This window comes from Acanthaster planci, linkage group LG09, assembly GCF_054643075.1.
Source record: "Acanthaster planci isolate LZ-2023a linkage group LG09, COTS_SCS, whole genome shotgun sequence".
Lineage (NCBI taxonomy): Eukaryota > Metazoa > Echinodermata > Asteroidea > Valvatida > Acanthasteridae > Acanthaster > Acanthaster planci.
The window spans coordinates 5,571,837-5,589,553 of NC_141785.1; the positions used below are offsets into that span (position 1 = coordinate 5,571,837).

At 42.9% G+C, this 17,717-nt stretch overlaps 5 protein-coding genes across 10 annotated transcripts in view; 4 read left to right on the top strand and 1 right to left on the bottom strand.

Moving 5' to 3' along the window:
* Positions 1 to 2,414, top strand: part of LOC110976928 (dynein axonemal heavy chain 10-like) — a 65,820-nt gene extending 63,406 nt beyond the window's left edge. The window contains exon 71 of the mRNA XM_022230642.2: positions 120 to 2,414. Coding sequence (XP_022086334.2) covers positions 120 to 266 — 147 coding nt within the window. The 3' untranslated portion in view covers positions 267 to 2,414. The remainder of the gene's footprint in view (positions 1 to 119) is intronic.
* A 2,150-nt stretch (positions 2,415 to 4,564) lies between these two features.
* On the bottom strand, positions 4,565 to 12,603 carry LOC110976930 (4-galactosyl-N-acetylglucosaminide 3-alpha-L-fucosyltransferase FUT5-like). Of its 5 annotated transcripts, XM_087141409.1 has the most exons (5): positions 12,471 to 12,603; positions 7,936 to 11,499; positions 7,129 to 7,190; positions 6,404 to 6,775; positions 4,565 to 5,893 (listed from the first exon to the last, which is right to left on the bottom strand). In XM_087141409.1, exons 1-2 carry the CDS (start codon positions 12,528 to 12,530, stop codon positions 10,147 to 10,149), a joined length of 1,413 nt encoding a protein of 470 aa, XP_086997535.1. In that variant the 5' UTR covers positions 12,531 to 12,603; the 3' UTR covers positions 4,565 to 5,893; positions 6,404 to 6,775; positions 7,129 to 7,190; positions 7,936 to 10,146. The 5 variants fall into 5 exon arrangements, with proteins under 5 accessions (XP_086997535.1, XP_086997538.1, XP_086997536.1 ...); XM_087141412.1 differs by having other exon boundaries at positions 4,565 to 5,872; positions 6,413 to 7,190; XM_087141410.1 differs by having other exon boundaries at positions 6,413 to 7,190.
* On the top strand, positions 5,132 to 8,043 carry LOC110976931 (allatostatin-A receptor-like). Its single transcript, XM_022230645.2, has 2 exons — positions 5,132 to 5,906; positions 6,452 to 8,043. Exons 1-2 carry the CDS (start codon positions 5,132 to 5,134, stop codon positions 6,826 to 6,828), a joined length of 1,152 nt encoding a protein of 383 aa, XP_022086337.2. The 3' UTR covers positions 6,829 to 8,043.
* fbxo39 (F-box protein 39) lies at positions 8,134 to 10,149 on the top strand. Its single transcript, XM_022230643.2, has one exon. It carries the CDS (start codon positions 8,134 to 8,136, stop codon positions 9,568 to 9,570), a length of 1,437 nt encoding a protein of 478 aa, XP_022086335.1. The 3' UTR covers positions 9,571 to 10,149.
* A 154-nt stretch (positions 12,604 to 12,757) lies between the features above and the next one.
* LOC110976932 (uncharacterized) lies at positions 12,758 to 17,398 on the top strand. Of its 2 annotated transcripts, none has more exons than XM_022230648.2 (3): positions 12,758 to 15,401; positions 15,675 to 15,738; positions 15,966 to 17,398. In XM_022230648.2, exons 2-3 carry the CDS (start codon positions 15,719 to 15,721, stop codon positions 16,855 to 16,857), a joined length of 912 nt encoding a protein of 303 aa, XP_022086340.2. In that variant the 5' UTR covers positions 12,758 to 15,401; positions 15,675 to 15,718; the 3' UTR covers positions 16,858 to 17,398. The 2 variants fall into 2 exon arrangements, with proteins under 2 accessions (XP_022086340.2, XP_022086339.2); XM_022230647.2 differs by having other exon boundaries at positions 12,758 to 14,069.
* Positions 17,399 to 17,717: the final 319 nt, after the last annotated feature.

Here is a 17,717-nt window from a genome sequence, read left to right on the forward strand (position 1 = left end):
TGTACAAAGTCTTGTAAAGATTGAAGCTTCCTCATCTTTTTTGTCAAAGTCCAAGCTGCATGCCTGTTTAATAATGTGCTTTTCTAGAATTTCTTTGTCATGTTCTTTGCGTTTGGCAGAATACTTTCCGCACCCCTGTTTACACCACATCCCAGCGTCGGAATGCCATGGGCGTTGGGCTGGTCTTTGAGGCTGATCTGAGCACGACGGAGCACATCTCTCACTGGGTCTTACAAGGTGTCTGCCTGGTGCTCAACACCGACTAGATCCAGATGGGACGGGAAGAACTCCCTCAGCAGCCAGCTGTAGGTGGAATCGACGGGTTTGCCATCATCAGAATGGTCTGGTATATTAGGCAAAACACTCATAAGAATCATTTGTTTTATAGGACTTCCGTGTTGCATTTGTGGCACTTTTAAATAATTGCTGTGGCTTTTATTCCCATGAATTCAGGCTTAGTTCTAACTTTGGGTACTAGTAAAAATTTCCAGTATTACGTTTATTTGTGTTGACAAACAGAGCTAGTCTTATTTTCGGGATGCTTCTATGTTTTTACATGGCCACAGAAGGGAGCTTTTGTCAAAGGGACATCAAAGTTGGTGATGGGTTTCGTTATTGTGCTTCTATGGATTGAGTTACCATTTGCTAATTTGAAATAAGCCATCAACTGCTTGAACCAAGACTAGCAGTGACGTTGAAGAGATGCGGAACACAAGGAAAGCAATACTTCGTGACCCACTGACAACTTTTCCTCTCAAGAAGAGGAGAAAAACCCATCGGCCATCATTCATTCCCAATGTTTGAACTGCACTAAAAGCAAAAGCAGTCCCCACAGTTTGACCCAATTTAAATGTGGTGCGTTGTTGGGGAAATGAGGCACTCTGGATTTGATTGAAGAGCTATGAAAGAAATAACTCGGTTAGCAGACAAGAACTAGTTGTTTCATTTCATTGCAGAGGAAAGAATTGCCAGTGGTGGTATTTGAACAGGGGCTTTAAGAAGGGATTGATAACTCGCTGTAATTCGAGGCTGCTTGACCGTGGACAGTTGTGATAACTCTGGCCAGTGGCATAAACTGATTTCATTAACACACGTCTCTGACGGTGAGTTGCTTGGAGACCTGGACATTATTGAGTTGGAAAACAATTGACATCATCATTAACACATGTCTCTGACGGTGAGTTGCTTGGAGACTTGGACATTATTGAGTTGGAAAAGAATTGACATCCCGAACCGGCTGTTTATTTGTCTACACTGATGTAAACAACTTAAATTTGATTTCATTCCGTCCACGCAGACCCCCGAACAGCCTTTGCTATTTTAACTTAATTCCCTTTCAGAGTTTTGCCCTGGAAAAAAATTCATTGTATATTTTGCTATATATTATTTGAAGTGTCATTTGATGTTATGCTGTGATTCCAATTTTGATTCCGTCCTGATAGAATCTGGTTTGTATATATTCGAGTACATGTGTGCCTTCACGTAAGCCGTCCATTTTGTTTTCTAAGGGTGCCCTCTGTTGTCTTATTTCAGGGAGTTTCAGGCATGGTGTTAGTCTGGACACCAGACCCGATGATTCTGACTACCCGACGAATCAAGTGTTCAGTATCACCCAATGTCACGTGACCAGGACTGGAGGAATTCCTCCAGTTTTCCAGAAATAGCCAAAATATTCCAAAGTCGTCCTGTCTACATTCTGTATGTTGGGATGGTGCGGTTGATGTTTGGTTATTCCCAGTCGGGTAGGTGGGCTTGTTGAACGTAAACCATCAGCAATCATGCATTGGCATATAACAAAGTTACAAACAACTTACTTGTTGATGGGTGTGTGCGTGGAAGAATGTTGCTGTACAAGTATTGATCAACTGAAAGAATTTCGAAAATGCGTTTGCATGATTTTGAATTTTCTGAGATTTTTTCAAATGCACCTCATTACGGAACGCTCAGCTGAATTTGAACCCACCACGTATGGGGATGAAATTAAAAACATCTGGGCTTTCAACTTGTGACCTCTGACCCTTGCGTCATATCTATTTATATCCGTGGGTGATGCCGGACCTAAGATTGTTTATCAAGGGCCGTCAGGGAATCTTTGGGCAGGGAACCAGACTAGCATGGTGTAAGTTTTACTTGAGATCTTGTTTCCTTAGGGTAACAATATACTCAGAATGGTTAATGTTTGTATTACTTATTGCTTAAATTGCAGTTTTTCTCCTTAGGAATGTTCTCCAGAAATCTTCCAAGAAAGAACTATATTGAGTTTTTGTGTTAAGCATTTTGCCAGACTTTCGGCGATATGATCAACAGAGGGCCTTTGTCGTTTATATATTTACATTGTTTAAAGACCGTTATATCTTGTAAATGTAAATATTAAGATATGCCAAATATATATCTGATTTTCTAATGGACTGAAAGTCAAGTTTTCCATTTGAGAAGTTTTTTTATCATTTTATGAAATCAAATAAGAAGTTGTGTATAATTTCAAATCCTTGGTATGGGAATATTGCAAGTGAAACAGATTTTAAAGAAAGATGAATGGAATTCGTATTTATTGATCACGTGCGTGCGTGTGTGGGTGGGTGTGTCATTTGCTTAATGTTGCTTGGGAGATTTATGTGCGTAACAAAATTGTTTGAGGTCCACTTAAAAAATCAGTGTGGGTTGCATGACGTTTTGACAGCCAAGTTATGAATGTACTTTCTGAGTTGTGCATTTACGTTTTCTGTGACCAGTTTTATGTAATCGTACAAAATACATAAAATAAACAGCTGCCAAGCCGATATTTCACCAAATAAACGGCTGCTAAGCCGATAGTCACCACAAAATTACACCAGCGCTGTATGCGGCTGAAAGTGTGCTCGGCGGTCGATCTTCGTCGAGCACCATTGGGAATTACAATTTTAGCGATTTTAAAAGCATTGCGTTTTGATAGCTTTTTCTTGAATAAATGGAAGGGTGTCTGATATGGCTTAAGATCCCGATCAACCTTCAGATAAAATCAGACCACCCTTTCTCAAGAAGACCGTCGTGCGCTGTCGTATTAAGGGGACCACTTCAATCGCTGCCGTCTTTTATCTCGTAATGGAATCGTCTGTTTCCATAACAACGACCAGTGAGCACTTCTTGATAAATGTAGATGCGGTCCACTCATTTGGGGCTGAGTGGCCGTATATAAAAGGTGGTGAGATCGGTTCATTCCCCGGTGAAGAGTTTTGCAGCGACACGGTCGATGTTGTCTTGATGAGAGAAGTAACGTTACCTCTGAGCTCCAGAGTAATGTGCCCGATTGGAAAAATACGTCCGAGTTGCTGAACTCTCAAGGAGGATTCTACATGCACCATTTACCATTTATCAGTGAGTGTCTTTAAAAAGATTAAACAAACTTGGCGTATTGGGAAGAAAAAAGAATGACGTTAGCAGTCGCAAAGCTTTTGCTTTCCGTAATTAATTGAAGGTGTGTTGCTTATTGATTATGAGCCGGTTTGTCGTTTTCTTTAACGGGTGCACCGGTATCATTTGGTGGTTGGTTTTTGCCTTACATATTAAAAGTATTATAAAAAGTGGAAGTTGGCTTCCCAAAGACACGATTTTGGGGGGAATTTCTAGTAGGCCTAATTTTGGTGTGGGGGCAGGGGACGGAAAGTTTTTGCCACTCCCTCGATGTGATTGAATGTGCTCAAATTTTGTCACCTTGACGATTTATTGTCTCTTTCTTCCACCTTCGAACCAGATTCTGATAAATCATTTTTGTAGGATTCTCTTAAAATTGGGGCATTTCGTTTCCACCCCACCCTCCATGGAATTCAACCCTCACCTGACGCACTTTACGGATCTAATAAAATTGTTTTGAGGGTTGTCGCTTGAAGTCAAACTTGTCTGGACAAGTTTCTGACATTGCTGCGGCATCGGACCGCGAGGGTTACGAACAATGTCCAAAAACACTTTTGCTGAATAAAGTAAATAAACCTGACGATTTCCTAATCCAATTCGACAGAGTTGACTGTCGATTCGCTGTTGAAATTACGCATTTTTGGCTAGTTTTGTCAAACGCTTTTTTGTCAAAAATGCACACCGCGTACTTGATATGTCGTCAATTTCCCCCGTCGGATTACAATTGTGTTCGGTTCCTATAGATATCACTGGGATAGCGGCTCCTGATGTTGTTATGTGAACGATCAGTTGTATTGGTATGCATTATCCACAGCATAGCAGTGATGAAACGTCTCTTGTTTATCAAATTTCATCTCTGTTTGTAATGCCTGAGCTGTAACACAAGATGGCGTGAATAGTACGCCTGGTGTTGGGCCTAATGCGTCGTGGACGATATCAGCGATCGGCCTGCTCAAAGCAGCGTTGCTGTGTAGAATAAATAGCTGATCAGATTTTGCACTTGCGCTGTACTTGCCAATCGAAATAATACCTTCGTTATAGTTTATAGACTCTTGCCCGTACTGAATCTCATTCTCGCATGCAGTCCAGTTTCAAATCAATCAAGTATGTTCTTACTCGTGGTCTGGCTTTGAATTTACCTTTAAGACTGTAATAAAACAAATCTCTGCGTGGATCATTTTGAAACAAGTTGTTATTATCATTTCAGGGGCTTTGTTGACAAAATGTGGTTTATTGTCATCAAAGAATAAAAGTAAATAAAATCCACTGCACCTTACAAGTATTCATCTTTACAATAACTTTCTTTTCATAGGTTGCGTGTAATCTGAGGGGAGAATTCCACGGTAGAGGTGTCACAGGCGTCGTGTTCAGAAGACATAAATAACCTTATGCATGACAAGGTTCTGTATCAGACAATGCAGGCCGATAATCGAAGACGATGCTCGGGTGTCTTGCCCTCCGCCGTGCTTTGAACAACAGAATTGAGAGGTCCGTCCATCAGTGTTCAAGGGAGGCCATCCAACAAAGCTTGGTATCAAATTTCCTCCAAATGTACACAATATCCTCCTTTAAAGCAGATTTTTCCCACAAACAGAATTGCTGACTTTGTTTTCTTGAAGTAGGCCGAGCCACATTTTGAAAACAACTTTGTGTAAAGTATTCGAGATAAAGAGTCGGCCCTCTTTAAAAAACTGACTGTAACCGACTCTTTTGCTAGAACAGTCATACACGACTGAGAAATATGACAACTGAAACGTATAGGCCTATGACAGATTCGTGGCTAACAGAAACTCTAGTCACCGCATTAGATGGTCATAGGCACAGTGAAAAAGACGGTAGTGGAGGTGGTGCCGGGGTTAGTGGTGGAGATGAAACCCAGGGGTGGGGAGTGGGCGGGATTGAGAACAGCATCCCCGTGCGCATCACCTACACCATCATCGCTTGTCTGGGCATCGCCGGTAATTTCATCGTCATCTTTGCCTTAATCAAGGTGCCCTCGCTGCGCAATTGCACTAGCTACTTCATCATCCACCTGGCTGCTACGGACCTGATCACCTCTATCTGGGTCATCCCGTTCCACATGCTGTCCGTGGTGCCTCACATCCCCGAGGGGTTGGGTGGGGAGTTGGTCTGCCGTCTATTCCTCTCTAAGTATCCACTCTGGGTGACCATCTTCGCTTCGGTGTACAGTATGGTCTGTGTGACGATGGAGCGCTTCTTTGCGGTGGTCTATCCGCTCAAGTACAAGGCCCTGTACACCACCTCCCGTATCGTCCCCATGATGGTATCTTGCTGGCTGGTGGGGGCGGTGTCCAACTGGTTTTTCTTCTACAACTACGACTACGTAAGCGGGAAAGGTTGCATCTTCGTGTCTTGGCCCAGCTCGGCTGTCAGCGCGGTCATCGGGGTGTACATCTTTGCTGTCGTGTACTTCATTCCGATCACAACCATGTTGGTAGCTCACTGGAAGATGATCAAATCTCTGAAGAAACAAGCATCATCGCTTGAAGGAAAAGGTCAGTGATAAATAATTCTTAATCCATATTCAACACTCCAAATTCAGCTTAGAAATGTCCGAATGAAACGCATTTATACTTAGATTTGACCAATGAAGTTTTGCACTTCATTTGGTTCAACTATCTGTAACATTGTCAGCAATTGTCAGGTCACATGACCCCCATCCCATCCTATTCTGACCAACGTTTAGAGCTTAGAATCATCAACAAATGGCTTCCCGAAAGGCGATCATGTTATTCTCTGCAAGAGAAGTTACTATTGACAATAAACACTCATTCCACTGTCAGACGTAATTTCACTGTCATCCAGAAGAAACTTTGCGACAGCGTCCTATAGGAAATCTTTCTGACGACAATCTCCTGACGTCAGACAGAGCATATTGTCAGAAACGTCGGGTCCTCCGCGGATCTTGTCAGAGCCTTACAATTCACAAAAGGCATTTCCTACTTGATGCTGCCATAAACTGACTTCTGTTGCTTAATTAATTTAACCTCACCTTGCATACCTGGAAATCACATGTGTCATTTGTTCCGGTCATTTTCAGCCTGCAGAGGCGGTGCTTGTAAGAAGCAGGCTTGGCAGCTGCAGGTGGCCCAAGATCTCAGCCGCATGCTGTTGGTGGTGGTGGTGACCTACGCGGCCTGCTGGCTCCCCAACCAAGTCTTGTTCCTGGCATACAATCTGGGCGTTCCAGTCAGCTTTGCTAGTCTCCCCTTCCACCTGTCTGTCATCCTAGCACTCTGTAACTCCTGTATCAACCCCTTCATCTACACGCTCAAGAATGAGCAGTTCCGAAACGGCGTGAGGAAGGCACTGTGTCTGAGGGCAACAGGGGTCGTGGAGCCAGCCGCTAACTCCCTGGAGGGGGCTGAACAGAGAACGGCCAACACGCGAAGTACCAACGTAGAAAGCATTGCATGAAAGTTATATATATAACAGGTTTTGCCCTTACCCAACGTATATATTAATAAGCACTGCATGCTCAGTGCTTGTCCGAGAGCTTGCGAAAAAAACCTCACAAGCTTACCCACGACCTCCTGCTTACTAGTGCAGATGTCTTAACTGCACTAGTAATACATCTTGAAAATGCATGAAAGTTGTTTATTTACAACTTTCATGAAAGTTGTTTATTTACGAAATATATAAGTAGAAGGATGTAAAAAAAAAATTGAAAACTAACTACATTGTAAGACCACTGAGAACAGTGACATTTCGTCTTACCTTTCTAGGTGTTGGTGACCCATTCCTGGCATTTGCTCCCGCAGCCCAACGGACAGACTGCTCTATGAGGGTAGACATGAATAACCCAGTTTTCATGTTCAGATACTTTGCAATTTTCTTAAGCAGAAATTGGGATATTTGTTGGAAAAATGGACAGCTAAGATCTGTCAAACTCAGAGCGCATCGCTTGTAGTGACGAAGAAACTATAAATACTTCAGGTGTTAGAATTTTGAGGATGCTTATGAGGTGAATGTGCTTGTTAATGTAACTGCAGAAACTGTCAGGAACGGACGCAATTAATATCAGCATGCATAATGTGTGTGCATTAAAACCTCCCCAAAGAAACCTTTTAAATTTTCTAATGGTCAGAACATTATAAAAAAATAGAAATAATAAGTTTCGTCATAATCATCCTCCATTGGTTGAAGCAAATTCACGCCCACGCCAATAGAAGTGGTCTCATATCTCCCTTTTTCGTGTTTTTTTTTTATCTAGGAATTGAAATGACGGGAAGCTGGTTTCCAAATAGAGGCTTACGCTGTAGAGTACCGAAGTGTGACGTCACTGTGAACCAAAAAGTGCAGTGCAAACGAATGGAATACGCGCGCGTTGGTTCACGCGCTGGTTCTTGCGCTAATGTCTTTTACACACTAATCGTGCGCGTGACGTATTCACTTCGATAGTCTCACCTTATTTGTGTTGTGTTTGTTATCGTTTCTGGGCGTTTATTGTGATTTCACAAAGGCAATTATGCTACATCACCACGCACTTTTATTCAAAACGCAACACGTTGAACGTGTGCATACCTGTTACTTCAGTGTTGTTGCCACGACCACGGTGTATTAGTTTAGCCACAACATTTTGACTTCAAAGTTGAGTATATTAAAATTGTGGGTGTTGGGTTTGTCGCACAATGTGAAGTGGTGCCATTATTTGTCCGGTTTGATTTTATTTCGACGACAGGGGAGCTTTCTTCAAGAGCTCATTCAGAGCTAGTAGCAAGCATGTCAGAAACGGGTCAGGACCACTTGGTCGACGTGGAAAACGAGGCAGGCCCAAGTACAGAAAGTGGAGTCACTCATCGAGAGCATGTCGACTGGAGTCTGCTACCCGATGTCACCACGACTGTGATAGCTTCATATTTGCTGCCTTGGCAACGTGGCTACATGGCGATGGTCTGCAGCAACTGGAACCGCGCCATCATGAAATCGCCACACTTGTGGCGAACCAAGGAGTTCCGACTTCATGGCAACTGGAGAGATTGTCATAACCTTGCCTATGCTAAGAGCGTGGGGCGACACCTTAAGAGAGTGTACTGTTCGTTCGGGTTCCGATCGCATCGCTATCCACGTCGCATGCAGAAGTTCTTCACTGCCTTACTGGCAGAGCTCTATCGTAGCGGACCCGTTCAACTTTTGGATCTACATGTCACCTCGATGCAGTTCCACCGGAACTTCCAGTCGCCAGACACCCACCATGCCAGGAAAGGTATCATGCGATCCTTGAACCGGTTCCTTCGACGACAGACCATGCTTGAGACTCTAGATCTGAGTGAAGATCTGTTGCGATTGGACGAAGGTATTGCTTTGTTGTCCTCGGTGACTGAAAATTCATCCTCCACTCTCAAGGTACTGTATATTGATGACACTTTCCAGCAAGGGGCTGGAGTTCATGCTGACTCAAGTTTTGCCAGAATCATGGGTCGTTTCACCGAGCTGGTTGATGTGACCATTAACTACAGCTGCATGTCGGCGGAGCTGCTGTCTCGACTGGCCACTGCTTGCAGTTCGGCACTACAAGTTCTGAACATCACCACTCATCGTCATGACAGTCACGAGCACAGCATTGACCGAGAGGCGTGGGTCGATTTCAGCGAAGCTTTGCCTGGGACCCACGTCACCCTGTCCATGAGCGGCATCGTGAGGATGGTCGCCGTCTATCGCATCTTGACACCCGGTATGCCGCTGACTAGCCTGCGCGTCTTTGGTCACAACGACGGAGGCTTCCATCCGGATAGGACCCTTCGCTACCTCTCTCGACATTTTCAACACTCCATACGCAAGATCGTGGTAGACGTCGGCCCTGTCTACCACCCCTACGGTCGCGGATTGCACAACCTCGTCCAGAATTGCAAAAAGGTGGAAAACCTTCAGATCCACGGACGCATTTCTTGGCCGGTTCTGCGCGACGTCTTCGACTTCGTGGACGAGACGTACATCAAGAAAGGTCTTCGACCTAGCCTGACCTATCTCCGGGTAGTCATCACGACGATAGGTTTTGGCCAGGAAGAGGCGTTAGTAATGGAGGAATTTCGCCCGACCTTTGACCTACACAACCTTAACTACGAGCTCGTCTTCGATCCCATGTACCCGCTACCGCTCGGTCCCTTGGTACCTGAAGCTGATGGCCAGCTGGTCGACGATGGGATCGAGGTTTGGTAATTTGTACAAACATTCACAAAGCTGTCGCGGTATTTTACTCCGTGTAGGACACAACACCAATACCTTCGAATTCGTCGCACAAAAATTTCTACCAGGTGTCCAGTTGTTTTTGGATGGTGTTTGTGCAGATCAGAAAGACGAATCAGTGGGACCTTTTACTTGTGAAAAAAAATCATCCTATTTTTGGCGCGAGATAGTCGCGTTAGGAACAATTATTCGGTGAATGCATTAGACACGTAACTTTTGAAGATGATTTATACAATTCCTCAAGCTTAATGTATTTTTTCCGTGGTGGGAGGCACTTTTTATTATAAAAAGAAATATTACACCCAACTTCTTTTTTCGAACCAATATTGCCTGTTTTTGCTTATTTCTCTCTTCGAACATCTGCACGTCTATGCAAATCTTTCTTGTCCTCTTGATTGAGAACCACAATTAGGACAGACATACTGCTGTGTCTGGTATAAAATGCAAATAATTCAATGAACTATAAATATATAGTTTTCATGTTAATATTTTAAAAATGACTTCTTTGTCCATCCGTGCATACTAAGGAACTCAATATATTATGTAGATCTATTTCTGTTGTCTCCAGGGGGTCCAATTGTCAAAATTGTTGTCTATGACTCTTGCTCGAACGCGAACCGCTGAGGAAATATCAACTTTATGTCTGCACATTTTAAACCAAGAGGAATTTCCCAGCTCTTTCACTTTGGGAACTACTATACTTGACGCATCAGTCTGATGCGGAAGAATGCTACAAAATAGTTCCGGCTTTGGCGGGAAATGAGTTTCCACGCGTGTCGTCAGTTTCCATTCGAAGTACTTATTGTACATAGCGTCATTCCTATCCAGTAACAGGAGGTAGTCGACAAGTTCTTTGATCGAAGGAAAGTCACCGATGTGGATGAAAGAATTCCTTGGGGCCACTCGTTCAAAATCCTGCCTTGGTGCGCCACCAACGACCGGCAAGATGCCATGCTGGAGGGATGTGTCCCAAAACGTTTCTGTGATGTAATCTCGACACTCTGTGTTTGCAAGAGCGAGGTAGAACTTGTACTGTCCCAGCAGTTTCTTGCACTGTTCGGAGCCGCGCGGCAAGCAGTCGATTGCTCCACACCGACCGTAGGTGTCAACCCTCACCAACTCTCTGATCCGTTCCACGAACTCGTTTCTCGGCCAGAAAATTTCTTCACAATTGCTAGCCATCCAGGCAATCAGTCTGTTTTTTCCTTTTGCATAGTTTTGCTTAGACAAAACTCTCCTCAAAGAACCGGACGTCTCGTTAGATACGGTTTTCCCGAATGAGAAAGGGATGTCTGAGTCGGCATTGTACGTCATCAACTTGTGGTATTTGAGCTTTGCTAACCTTAAATCTTTAACCCATCTTAGGGCCCTGAATGGAGATTCCGTGCTGAAGTACACCCAGGTTTGACCCACAGGTGGCAATTTATTCACCAGAGTTGCTAAATTCCCGGCAAGCATTTTAGGCATCATTCCAAACACCACAGCATCTTTTGTCTTGAATTCCTCAACGTCTGTTGACACAGTGACTCCAATCACCGTCCTAAAACCCGGGCAGAGCACTGCAGCGCGGTGTCGATAGGACCCTGGTATCCCGGCGGCAAACAGGTTAAGAATGCCGCTCAGTTCTGGGAAATCCTCCATATTATCGATGCCCCCATAAAGCAGAAACTCCCGGAAGATTGTGGACCCGTTCGTGGAAGGATCTAGGCGGTATCTCGTGATGAATTCGCGCCGGTCACGAACGTAGAAGCCGTCCGGAGTAAGGCTGGGGTTAGACTTGAAGAACTGCGACAGACTTCCCACCCAGGGACCGGGCAGGACAAGGTAGGAACCGCACAAGATTATGACTAGAATGATACCCACGATGGGCCGAACAGCTCGACGGATGATGGATCGGAAAACCTGCATGAGGAAAGTTGATGAAAATGCACCGTTCAGTACAGGTTAGTTATAGTACATTAAGCTATGTACTTGTTCGGAATCACGTATGTTTTATTCAACCTCGATTTAGAGGTTTGACGATTGTGCACCCATGTTTGTGCACAGAACCAGAAAGTGATTGGTTTCGTAGGTCCATCTGCTGTATATAAACTAACCAGCATTAATCTTATGGAGCATGGGCGTAAATCCCGGGGAATGGGAGCATATATCCCACCCACTTTTTGAACTGGGATGGGCTATCGAATCATCCCCATGCACACTTTCTGTGGTGAACAAAAAGTTAAAATGGATAGTTCGATATCACAACAAAGGAAAAGAATGTTTAAAAGGCCACATATATGACATTCTTAATAACAGGAACAAATTCAGCACCAACAAACTCACTATTCAATTTATGCACTTGTAAAACAATTCAAAAACGATTTTACACTGTTTTAAATCGACATGTACACCTTATTTTCCCACTGACAAATCTTTTCTTATAGGTATAGATAGTTTGGAGAGGTTAGGGCATGGACAGCATTTGTTAAAATTAAACCGGCACAAAAATCCCACCAGAAACTTTCGGGGTAGATGACGGTGGTTTTTGTCAACTTCCGTCAGCAGTGTCAAGGACAGGCAACATGTCTCTGGATCATTAAATGATATTGAGCTCGGATGAGAGTATCAAAGGCAACAGTCATACCGTAGAGAATTATAATATTATTTAACAGTGGAGCAAAGAGGCTAATTTTATTTAAGGTTGCAATGTGATAACGATATACACCCCCTGCGTATGACGTCACGTTAGAGGGCATTTCTTTCTTCCTCTAGGATAGGCTCGAGTAAATCTTTTGTGCATTTGTTGTTAAATCTATAAAATAACAAACGTCCTGTATCAGGGCGCTCCACGCAAGCCTTCTATTAAAATGGGGCTGTTCAACTCGACATACCTTGTATATTTTTCTCTTCGGAAGGTAGTAACCTACATAGCTACAACGTTTTTGCTTCATAGTAAAGTTATGCTTCGTAGCAAATTGTCTGTAGGAACGTTGGCTTTTCGACCTTGGTAGAAGTACTCCTACGAAAAGATCAGTTTCTGCAGATCGTTAGGAAGCCCGGCTTATGAAAATAAATGCGTGTAAGCCTATCACCGTTGTTTCGTGTACGACAGAGCACGAGGATGTGACATGGTGTATACGCATGGTCTAAAGTCCACGACAGCAAACACTGTGGGCTGCAGATGAAAGCTCTGGTCTGTGGCTTTTCAGTTGAATTCGATTTGACACATTATAGCGTTCCAGCATGGATGCATCGGTGAGGATAACTTCTCGAATGGCGCCCTCTCGTGATTATTTTTTAGATGGGGCGATTACAAGGTGTATAGGACATGTTGCCTGGTTGTTTATGTTTTTCATAATTGTCCGTTAGGTCACACATTTCATTCATTTCTGTCGCTTGTAAAATGAAATGATTTATCTAAGTGTTGAGGCCTATGTCATGACATTGTTGATGGAGAGTGCTTTGGAACGCACCTTCGCCCCAACGGACCGACAGATTGCAAATGAATGGACAAGACGGTCGATAAAAAGTAGACTTTCCCTGATTTAGTGTATTACTTAACATGCCGCGAACATTCCACGTCGCTATCGTCCTTTCATGGTAGTTGACGAGCCAATAATTTCCGGTATTGTCTCGCATTTCGGTGCTTTTACTCATGTTTCAACTCGCACGTCACGTGTTAATTAAAAGTGTATGAATTAGCTGACACTTTGGAGAATAAGAAAAGGTTGGACATTGATGATGTCAATTTTAAAATGCCTTGCTATAGAAATTTGTTATGCGGAGTTGGGGCTGTTTGTGATGCAGATGCACATTTTTTATTTTGCGTAGATTTTAAATTTCAACGTAAAATCATAAATGTTGAAGTTGTTTGGGCTTATATGATATAGTTCCAGAGATCATCAATTTTTTACACCCTTTTACACAAAATGTGGTCTTTAATTACCCCTGACCTGTCCTCCTTGGATCGATCGCGGAAAAATAATGATGGCTGATCATCTTGATTTCAAGGTCCGAGAAACGTTTGTAGTAGTCCCGTCCTTGAATTGCGTCAGTTGATACTTTATTGTGGGGAATCGCCAAATGGACTGGAAATAAGTCTAACCACCTTAGTCCCATTGCAGCAGTGAAACTACGCGTAAACAGAAAGTAGTCCATCACTGTTTGATAATGGTGATTAAATTTCATATTTGAATCGAGTAATTTGAATAAGGTTGGTATTTAGTTACTTGGCAATTAATACTAAATCCTTGTCACTGATTTTTTGGGATGCAAACCATCTTAAAAACCAGGAGGTATCGGTCAGGTAACGGATACTTTGGAAAACTGTGACGGGGCGCGGCGCAAATTCTTCGAGAACTTTCGTTGGGTCACGGTAGCTGAGCCACAAGGCTGAGAGCAGACGCCATAAAAGTCCACATTTTAGCTTAAGACTTCTTCCTTTGGCCGGGGAAACACTGAAAAAGAGAAAGTGGGACAGTTGGCGAATGGTGAGTTGTATAGCCTAGACTTGTCTGGTCTTATTTTTTGTATAAACGAGTGTTCTTTGCGGTCACCATTCTCGACTTTCCGCAGTATTAAATGCATGCAGATGTACCATTGAAGTGACGTGTACTGTGTACGTATAAACATGCAGTACATGTACATGTACGCGCGCCGCCACAGTATTTCCACATTGATGACGTTTGGCTTGTATTGTGTATGCAGCAAGATAGTGTAGTCGCCGCCGCAGTCGCAGTGCGCGCTGTAAGCACAGCTCAATATGTATGGGACATTGCAACGATTAAGTTGGGACTGTTTCTGTATTAAAGTACATGGAGTATCCCTGCAACATGTTCATTGCTTCGGCAGGCCATTTTAAGTTTCCCAGTGCTGTAGGCCTTTGTGTACATTCTTGCCGAACTCTCAAGGGTTCTTTAAGCCAAGTAGGCCTACTGCCCGTCGGGTAAACGGTTCAAATTGTTTTTTTTTATAACTGTGTTAATTACTATCATCGCGTGTGATTGTTTACAGTATGCAATGCATGTAGGCCTACTTCTTTTTTTCTTTTAGCAGGGGTTTGTTTTAATTACGTTTCACTCGGAATCAACTGATGAATGAAGGTCAGATTTCAGAGAGGGTACTTCTTGTGGTTTTGCTGTGTCCTACTCTCGGTGCACACGCTGTGCCAGAAACCCCCACAGGCACGCCCCCATCATGAAACTTCATTATGATAGATTTTCTGAATAAAGAATGTCCACCTCTGTATAGGTTAGTATTAAAACAGCAGTAGGTTTGATGTGTAAAAATTATTCATAATCAGTTTTCTGGGGCACTAAAGATAAATCAGCATATCGTGGGGTTACTCTTAGAAGTGCCCTCGTGAAGGCAATAGGCCCCTATTATTTTGGATATTGTCCAAATGAATTAATTGAGGTGGTTCCCTGTCAGTCGAGAGCATGGACAACCACAGTTGGTAACCAGTGAAAATAAAATTAAACGGATGAAGGAATTTTCAACGAGCTGCATTTATGACCGTCGACTTATAAAATTTAATTCTCCATAGACATATGGTGTGTGGTTGCCGTTAAATATGTAGAAAAAATTAAAACACGTCGATGGGTGCAGTGCACTTGTATCGGCATAATATATCATTTACATAATTTGGCCGGTCATTGATTACTCCTCGATCGGAGTAACTCACAGTTTTGGCCATTATGAAATGTTGTACGCAAAGTGGTAGACTCACTCTTCCTCAGCCAACTCCGGTTATTCTGCAAACTTTACTTAACGTTTACTTTCCCACACCGATACGTCGACTTCCACTGCTACAGACATCGTGCGTAAGTATCCTTCAGTTTTCCTTTTGCTAGGCAAACAACCACGTAATTATGCTTTTTAAGAACAAACGCCCTGTGAGAAAAGAATGGTGACCATTCAAACGATGTTCAATTTTGTTCAGACAAACTGTATCTGGGTTACCCTAAGTACTTTTATTTCACTTGAAGTCCATGAATATTAACGTTCATGTACGTAGGTAATATAAGCAGGTAAAACGTAGGGCAAAAATGAATTCATTTTCAAGAGGGTCTATTTTGGTTCTTATCTGATTCAAGTTTCAGACTTGTTGATTGAAACTGACTGGACATTTGCAAGCAATATGGACGCTATTTCAACTTGGTATGTGGAAGTTTTGTTTTACTCGCGTTTTTGTTGGTTCCTTTTGTTCATAGGTTAATCGTGATTTTCCGTTTGTATATGCATATAGGTAATTCAAAAACTTTTTCCTGTGTTAATTACGCGTATTGCATATTATTCAAGCCCCGCATTTCATAAGGCACTGAGTGAAAACAATTGTCCATTAAGTACTTCTCCCATAGCCTTTATATTTCATCCATTTTTGGCAGCTTGGTGTTCGTTGGCCTGTTGGGTTGTCTTGTTGGTTTTTCTGCTGGGAGTGATACCGCATTGTGTACGTGTAAGCATCAACTGAAACAAATCGTAACCGGACCGAAGCATGTTTGGGTTGTGAACACCAACAACGAAATCTTCAGTCGACAATTGAACAGTGCAACCAGCCATGGAGAGTGGGTTAAACAGTGGTCCAACAAGACGGCCATTTCTGTCAGCCCTAACGGTTACATTTGGGCGCTAGGTTCTAACTATAAGCATGTGTATCTTAGAGAAGGAATAACTGATAACCAACCTGAGGGTGTAAGCTGGAAATCGGTTGGGTCCTTGGAAGTGGATAAATTTGCCGTGGGGAAATCCGGTCTCTGGGCGGTACAGATCTTTTGGTCTGGACAGAGGCTGTATTATCGAGTAGGCTCGTATGGTGATTCAGGTAATCATGGTACTTGGTGGTATGAATACACCTTTAGTCCCAAAATGAAGTTTACTGTCAAGATAATTGTAGGTCCAAACGAGGTTTGGTTTCTTGACACATTGGGTCAAATCTTCAGGCTGCCTGTGTTTGGTGACAGGGCCATCGGCTCCTGGCAGCTGTACGAGCAAAGTCATGAAAACCCACCGAGTTCCCAGATGATCAAAGGGATTGCCATATCTCCAGCAGGGAACATGTGGGCAATATGGTTTATTCACAAAGTGAGCCGAAAAGCTGGCTCAATGTCCGAATGGATCCAGGACGATGACCGGCTGGACTTGATAGATATTTCGGCGGGAAAGATTGGAGTTTGGGGCACTGATGGACATCATGTTTACTATCGATCAGGAACGTACGGTGATGAGTATGAAACAACTTCGCTCACTGGTTTCTGGGACCTCTTAAAACATCCTTAGACGTTTTGGTCCACTTTATATAAAAGTTTGAAGTATTTTAAGACCAGGGCTTTACATATTATTCAGGGTCCCATTGACTATTTTGTACCACCTGTATCAACAGAGAATCGACAGAGCGAATAAAAATGGCGATGAGAAATTATTGGGCCAATTTTAAACACCATCTAATTGCTCACCCTGCCTTTTTGAGAACATACAAAAGTTTGGATAGCTATGGAGGTGAAAGGATTTTTAAAGGCTTATTTGGAAAACGTATGGAAACAAATAGACTTGAATCTTAAAAGCATCCACTTCAATGTAATAATCTTGAGAGATCGAAAAGACTCAGATACTGCCTATGTAATTCGGTTCTATTTATGTTGACGAAACAACCGACCCAGTGTAAAACTTTCTGTTAGCTCCAGTACAAACGGAAAATATTGTATTCAATGATGTTTTAATTAATTTTAAAGAGTGTCAGGTATTGGAGTTTGGGAAAAATTTAATTTGGTATTATAAATTGAAAATTAAAGAAAAATAGATTGAGGGATTTTCAGCGAAATCCTTTCGTGGTCGTTGTCTCATTACATTTAAGTCCCCGCTTTTATTGGTATCTCTTAAATGACAGTACTTTTGACAGACTGTCACGTGCATCATCCAGTTTTCGTGACGCATATCAGCAGCTTTTTTGTAGACAGTTTGATCAACACGCGCGCAATCACAGAACTTTGGTGAACTTGTACCTGATGGCGTTGGATACGTATCCGTCATTTTCCTATGAAGATGGCGTCCAGTGACAATAATGGTAAAAACTGTCACTTCGCGTTGAGTGACGACATCTTCTGGGTCACGGAAGCTGTACTGTTACAGCGGTCAACGAC

Excerpts from the sequence above, each read along its gene's own strand:
- LOC110976931 (XM_022230645.2), top strand. The coding sequence starts at position 5,132 with ATGACAACTGAAACGTATAGGCCTATGACAGATTCGTGGCTAACAGAA. Across the intron at positions 5,907-6,451 it reads ATCATCGCTTGAAGGAAAAG|CCTGCAGAGGCGGTGCTTGT; the intron begins GTCAGTGATAAA and ends GGTCATTTTCAG.
- LOC110976930 (XM_087141409.1), bottom strand. The coding sequence starts at position 12,530 with ATGAAGCAAAAACGTTGTAGCTATGTAGGTTACTACCTTCCGAAGAGA. Across the intron at positions 11,500-12,470 it reads CGAAGAGAAAAATATACAAG|GTTTTCCGATCCATCATCCG; the intron begins GTATGTCGAGTT and ends TTCCTCATGCAG.
- LOC110976932 (XM_022230648.2), top strand. The coding sequence starts at position 15,719 with ATGGACGCTATTTCAACTTG. Across the intron at positions 15,739-15,965 it reads ATGGACGCTATTTCAACTTG|CTTGGTGTTCGTTGGCCTGT; the intron begins GTATGTGGAAGT and ends CATTTTTGGCAG.
- fbxo39 (XM_022230643.2), top strand. The coding sequence starts at position 8,134 with ATGTCAGAAACGGGTCAGGACCACTTGGTCGACGTGGAAAACGAGGCA.